The sequence below is a fragment of the Pygoscelis adeliae genome, unplaced genomic scaffold (genome assembly GCF_000699105.1).
Source record: "Pygoscelis adeliae isolate BGI_AS28 unplaced genomic scaffold, ASM69910v1 Scaffold325, whole genome shotgun sequence".
In the NCBI taxonomy this organism is placed as follows: domain Eukaryota; kingdom Metazoa; phylum Chordata; class Aves; order Sphenisciformes; family Spheniscidae; genus Pygoscelis; species Pygoscelis adeliae.
The window spans coordinates 421,539-428,105 of NW_008824769.1; the positions used below are offsets into that span (position 1 = coordinate 421,539).

The following is a 6,567-nucleotide window of genomic DNA, read 5'->3' on the forward strand; positions in this document are numbered from 1 at the left end:
ACCGGCCGGCCGCGGTCAGGCAACGCCGTGCTCTGCTGGAAGTTCTGCCACGTCTTCCACAAACTCCTCCGGGACGGCCACTCAAACGTGAGTGCTGCAAGCTTGCCCTGGGGCCAAATCCTTTCCCCTGCAGGGCTGCACAGGGCGGTGGGAGGTGCTGGCGGCTTGGTGCCCTCCTGGGGGTCAGTCCTGGCTGAGGACCGGCACAGGGACCCCTCCCTGCTCACTTCGCTGGACCCTTCCCGGCGCTGGTCTGCCCGCAACCCCCCTGCGCTACAAGCCCCGGTGCCAACCGCAGCGTCCGTGCTGGAGGAAACCGCTCGACGTGGGGCACTGGTGCAGGAGCCATCAGCAAGGATCCTCCTGCTCCCCGTGCGGATGGGGAAACTGAGGCACCCTGGGGCTGGCGGTAGTGACACCACCAGCAGGCTGCAGGGTCGGGAACGCATCGAGACCTCCCATTCCTTACCCCAGTTGCCGGCTCCAAGTATGGCACGCCTTGCCCTGGTGCTCTGCCTGCTACCCGTGCTGCCTGCTTATTTTCGTCATCATTCCTCCAGGTCCTGAAAGACTCCGTGAGATACAAGAATGAGCTGAGCGACATGAGCAGGATGTGGGTAAGCGGCCGACCGCGCCAGCCGCTGTGGTGGGGACACCCTGGGGGTCCTTTGGCAGCACCCAGCGCCCCAGCCGGGGCTGGGGGTGGCGATGGCTTGGACGGTGGTCTCACCCAGGAGGAGCCAGGCTCCAAGGTCTGAACTCAGCCGTGGCTGACCCATGACTGCCGTGACCTCCCCGGGCTGGGTTTGCTGGTTGTGTTCGATATTCCCTTCCGCCAAAATCAAATGCCTTCTTCCTATTTTATGGCAAAACCCAGTAAAACTCGGCTCTGGCGGTCAAACGCAGCATTGAAATCTACAGAGAAGGTGATGAAAAGGTCTTGACCAAATCCTTTCGGCACATGTGCTGCAAGCCAGCCTGCAGCCCGTGTGTCAGCGAGGAGGGTTTTGGCTGTGTTTTGGGGGGAGATAAGGGAGGCGTCGCTCATGCCGCAAGGCAAGAAGGCTTTTTCACAGCCTGCCCCACGTCTCAACAGCTTTTTGGTGTCCCCAGGGCCACCTGAGCGAGGGCTACGGACAGCTCTGCAGCATCTACCTCAAACTGCTGAGAACCAAGATGGAGTTTCACACCAAGGTGAGCATTGCCCCATCCCCGTCCCCACGGCCACAGCAAGGGGTGGGTGATGGGGCGCTGGGGCGAAAGCGGTGGCAATGCTACGGGGCAGGCCAGGGGCTGGCAGAGCCGTCCCGGTGCTGTCACGCCCGAGGGTCCTCTCCTCTGTCATGGCCGTCCTGCTGCCCCCATGAAACATGTCCCAGGCTGCCAGGGTCCATCCTTCACCTGGATAAAAAGTGGTCCAAGGACCAATGCCTTGGGGATGGATGGTTTCGTGGTGGATCAGGGCTCCTTGGAGGCACCTGGGCTGGGAGTTGCGGGGCTACAAGAAGCAGTAAGAGACCCCCAGCTTTGGAGTGCACGTCCCCTCCCAGGTATCCTAGATGGGCAGAGGTGGAAGAGGCCATAGGGTTCTGGAGTGGGGAGGGCTTGTGGGGGCCATGCCATGCTGTGCCGTGCCGCACCGTAGGAGCAGCTCCTGCCCATCCCCAGCGCTGCCCTGGCAAGATCTGCAAGGGCTAAAGCAAGCCCAGGCAGCAGGGACAGGCAGGAGGCAGCGCAGGCAGGGCAGAGGCCAACACCGAGGTGTAAATCCCCCGGAGAACCCTGCAGTGGAGCCTGACTTCTTTGCGTCGCCACGAATGCGGGGAGGGATGCCGAGTACTTGGGCTGGTGGGGTGTCCCTGTTGGTGCACGGAGAAGGAGGAGCAGCAGCACCTGCTCTGACCGGCGTGCAAGCGTGGAGGGTTATTCGCCACAGTCAGCAAAGGAGAAATTAAATAGATGTGTATAGAAACCTCCCTTTGTTTGGGACCAAAGTGTGGACGTAAGGCACTCTAGTGCTTTCTAAGATAAGGTTTTTATATGGGCAGGGAAAGTGGAGTGGGAGCAACAAGTCAGCCTGGAAATTCAAGAATGATGGGGAAATAATGATTAACTTAATCTGAGCACCGCTGAGCATGCACAACTTAGTTCTTCTCAGCAGGGCTTCAACAGAGTCACAGGTTTAAGGTTTCTTAAAGGAGATCCTCCGAAACCCTTTCCTGACTCCGGTTTCCCCACGCAGAATCCCCGCTTCCCCGGCAATCTCCAGATGTCCGACCGGCAGCTTGACGAGGCAGGGGAGAACGATGTCAATAATTTGTGAGTGCAGGGCAGGGGCGGGAGGCGAGGGAGGGGGGCGGGTGCAGGCAGGGTGGCACGGCACTGCCCAACCTCACCGGCAGCACGACCGAGCCGGGAACGGGACCTTGCACCTTCCCCACACCCCTTCCCCCCACCCCTGCCACGGGTGCTGGGAGTGGGCAGAGCCCCTGGGCAAGGCTGGGGCATCCACGCCGGAGCACCCGCTCGGCCCTCTGGGGTGGCACCTGGGTGGCCGCGGGGACGGTCCCCAACCATCCTCGTCCCTTTTTCCTAGTTTTCAGCTGACAGTGGAGATGTTTGACTACCTGGAGGGTGAGCTGAACCTCTTCCAGACGGGTAAGCCCCTGCGCTGCCCTGCCAGAGGTTGGGGTGGGGGGTCCGTGGGGGCTGAGCTGCGCTGGGGGGAGGCTCCGAGAAGGATGCTGTCTGAGGGCATTGCAGCTCATCTCTTTTCTGGGCACTTCACCCAAATTATTATTAGCTGAAGTCCCTGCATGCCGTGCTGCCTCATGGCAGCCCTCCGGCAGTGCTATGGGGCTGGCCACGTCACCCCACCCTGCTCCCCACCACGTGCATCCCTTCCACCGCCCAGACTTTGGGCTCTCCCACTCCGGCAGCCTCCCCGGGCTGAATTTCTTCTCGTCTTACTCGTGGGCTTGCGACAGGTTTTGGTTTTTATTAGCGGCAAACGCAAGCTGCCGTGGGTGTTTGTGGCGGTGCTGGAGCTTGGGGAGGCGTGGGGGCACCCTGCCTTCCTCCTGCCCTCCTGCGCAAGCCAGCGGAGGGGTAAAAACAAGCCAGTCTCAACCTTCAGGATTGTCACGCACCTCTGCAGGCTCGAGCAGGATCAGGTCTGGGGTAAATTAAAGCAATTTTGGGGCAAGCCTTCATCTGCTGCACGCGCTAGGTTGTGGGTGCTGGCGGGACAGGGCTGTGTTTCGACGGAACTGGAGCAGGCACCCTCGTCTCGTGGCCGCACGCTGGCACTGGCACAGCGGGATGGTGATGGTGCCAGGGGGGCTCACCCATGTGGCGCAGCCCCATCCCTGGAGCGCTCCTGGGAGCTCTCGCCATCCTGCCCTGTTGGAGGGAACTTGCTGGATGGGGGGAGATGAAGCTGCCATCTTCTCCACCTGCCCTGCTAGCCTGCCTGCTGCGCCAGCACGCTTTGAGGGCAGGCGGCCCACGACTTGAGGGAGACCTGCAATGCTGGACCATGAAAATGGACCACGGACACATCTCCAGCAGCCTGGCATCCCACGCCCCAGCCTGGCCCCAGCCCTGACAGAAATACCTTCGTGCCCTGGTGTCATGGGGTACATCCTGCAACCCCGGCACGAGATGCAATTCAATGTGACGTGGACAGAGGATCACGGACGTGAGGCGCTGCCAGCTGCTCCCGGCTGGTTTTGGAGCGTCTCCCTGCCGGCATGCACAGCACACGCGAATGCCAGTGGGATGGCAGTGACGGGCAGAGTCCTTGGGGGGCCGGGAGCTCTGCCTGGGGTCCCGGCTGGGGCTCAGGACCAGGCACCTCCAGCCCACGGTGCCAAGCTGAAGTGTTCCCAGGCCTGCGTGGGAGTCCCGGGTAGGAATTTCCCCTCCTGCTGAGCCTGCAAACAGCTGCAGGGTGGCGGGCTGGGTCCCCAGGGGCCAGCAGGTATCTTGCTTTGGGTGAAGGTCTCTCGCTCGGGGCGACATTTCTGGACGCGGCTGACACAGCGTGGCACCCGCCGGTGCTGCTGGTGCTGCCGGAGCCTGATCCCGTGCTCCTTCCCCGCAGTGTTCAGCTCCCTGGACATGTCACGCTCGGTGTCGGTGACGGCCGCGGGGCAGTGCCGCCTGGCCCCCCTCATCCAGGTGATCCTGGACTGCAGCCACCTCTACGACTACACCGTCAAGCTGCTCTTCAAGCTCCACTCCTGTGAGTGTCCCCAGCGCCACCGCCTTGGGCAGGGGGGGACACACGGAGAGGGACACCGGGCGTCACCACCCTGCTCAGGCTGGGCCGTTCACCCCCCATCTCCTTCCCAGCCTTTTTGGGGGTGTGGAGGGAGTCACCAGGGCAAGGGAGAAGGAGGTGCAAGTGCTGGGGGACCGAGCTGTCCCAGGAGCCTGTCCTGCCAAGCACCCCTCGGCCGTGGGGGTGGTGCCTGCCAGGAGCCCCCCCCGGCTTTGGACAGGCACCAGCTGCAAAACGCACATCCCCCAGGACCTCGAATTGTGGTGCCAGCTCGCTGCCTTTCCCTGCCCCGAGGGTGTCCTGGGGAGGCTGTGATCCCCTCCTGCCGCGGGATGCTGAGCCCGGAGCATTCTGGACCCCAGGAGGAGGGTGGCCACCTCTGGGAAAGACCCTCCCCACGTGGCTGTGCTGATGGGTTGTCCCCTCATCTGTGCTCCTTCCCGGCGTGGAGACACCCAGTGACATTTCTACCTGCTGCTTCTTCCAGGTCTGCCGGCGGATACGCTGCAGGGCCACCGGGATCGCTTCCTGGAGCAGTTCAGAAAGTAAGTGCCCAGACCCGGGGCGCTGGCTCTCCCCGCTGCCAGCAGTGCTCTGGGGGTGCTCCCAGGGCGGAGGGAGCGCGGGGGGACGCCGGAGCCCCTGTGCGGGGGCTCAGCAGCCAAGCGATGGAGATGGAGGAAGTGCAGGAGTCGGTCTTGCTTGGGGCTCTGAAATCCAGCCTGCTTCGACCTCTTGGCTTTCCCTGGAGCTTCCTCCAGGACAGCCGCTCCGCTTGGCTAATCCACAGCTATTGAATTACCAGATAATGGCGTTATTAATTCTAACAAGGCATTCAGCCGCTGATGGCACGTCCAACGATTTAAAACCCTCAAACCCTTTAATTGCAGTTTTAAATGCGATTTGCAGTTGACGTGCTGAGATGAAAGTCTGGGCACAGGCTGAGAAGCCGAGCGCGGGGGGTTGCTGGTGGGGACACCCTGGCGATGCCCCAGGCTGGGTGTTGGGTGAGCAGGGGGCTCAGCACCCTTAGCAGCGTTTTCTGCTTGCAATGGGTCCGTCGGCTCCATCGGGAGAGGGGTGCATTGGTAGGAGCAGTGGGGTAGGAGAATGCAGGCAGCACATGGAGGCGGTTCAAGATGCTGCTGCAGGAGGGAGGGTCTGCACAAGCCCTGGGGGGGACTCGCGGTCATGGTGCTGGGGACGTGGGAGAGGGAAAAGAGATTTCCCTCCAGTTGTGTTCAATTTCAAAAAAAATGCCAGTTGCACAAACCCGAGGGAGCTTGTTAAAAGGAGCAGCCAAAGGATGAAACCTTTGGGTGTTGCGAAGCTGAGGAGGCGTCCATGAAGAGCCTTGCAGAGAGCCTGGGTGCCAGGGATGCTGCTGGGTGGTGCAGGGGAGCAGAGGCGGCTTTTGGGTGGGAAAAGCCATCCCTGTGAGGACACAGATAGAAAAGGAGAGGGTAAAGCTCGCGGCACCTGTGTCCGTCCCAAATTAAGATATCAATAAGAGAGATTTTAAAAGCAGCAGATAAAAGGTGTAGGAGGAGAGAGCCATGTCATGGTCACCCAGTTACCCAAGACCTTGGACTTGAGGGTGGCTGTGATGCTGCTGGAGTATTGCCAGCGCCCAGGGGCTGAGAAGCGTTACGGTGCTGGCTGATAAAAAGGGCTCCAGGGAGAGGGGAGGGAGGCTGCGGAGGGGCTGACCCGGCGCTTGGCACAGCAGGGAAACGAGGAGTGGGAGAGGGTCTTCATGAAAAAGACAGCGTGGGATGGGGTGGGCGCTGCTGTGTGCGGGAGGTGGGTGTTGGGTTCATGAGAGGCCATGAGCTGCTGCGGGGTGATGTACAGTGGGAGCGAACGTACTTATTTCCAAAAGTTCTGGGAAAAAAACAGAACTACCCTGAGAAATGCAGATGACATGAAGCTGAGTGGTGCAGTGGATACGCGGGAGGGAAGGGGTGGCATCCAGAGGGACCTGGACGGGCTGGAGGAGTGGGTCCATGAGACCCTCATGAAGTTCAACCAGGCCAAGTGCAAGGTCCTCCACCTGGGTTGGGGCAATCCTCAGTGCCAGCACAGACTGGGGGATGGATGGATGGATGGATGGATGGATGGATGGATGGATGGATGGATGGAGAGCACCCTGCGGAGAAGGACGGATGGATGGATGGATGGATGGATGGATGGATGGATGGATGGATGGATGGATGGATGGATGGATGGATGGATGGATGGATGGATGGATGGATGGATGGATGGATGGATGGATGGATGGA

General features: G+C 61.1%; 1 protein-coding gene across 1 annotated transcript in view; it reads left to right on the plus strand.

Moving 5' to 3' along the window:
* The first annotated feature begins 6 nt into the window (after nt 1–6).
* The window catches only part of LOC103916614 (huntingtin-interacting protein 1-like), a 16,724-nt gene continuing 10,163 nt past the window's right edge, over nt 7–6,567 (plus strand). The window contains exons 1-7 of the mRNA XM_009323625.1: nt 7–87; nt 561–617; nt 1,114–1,194; nt 2,243–2,319; nt 2,597–2,658; nt 4,106–4,246; nt 4,773–4,830. Coding sequence (XP_009321900.1) covers nt 603–617; nt 1,114–1,194; nt 2,243–2,319; nt 2,597–2,658; nt 4,106–4,246; nt 4,773–4,830 — 434 coding nt within the window. The 5' untranslated portion in view covers nt 7–87; nt 561–602. The remainder of the gene's footprint in view (nt 88–560; nt 618–1,113; nt 1,195–2,242; nt 2,320–2,596; nt 2,659–4,105; nt 4,247–4,772; nt 4,831–6,567) is intronic.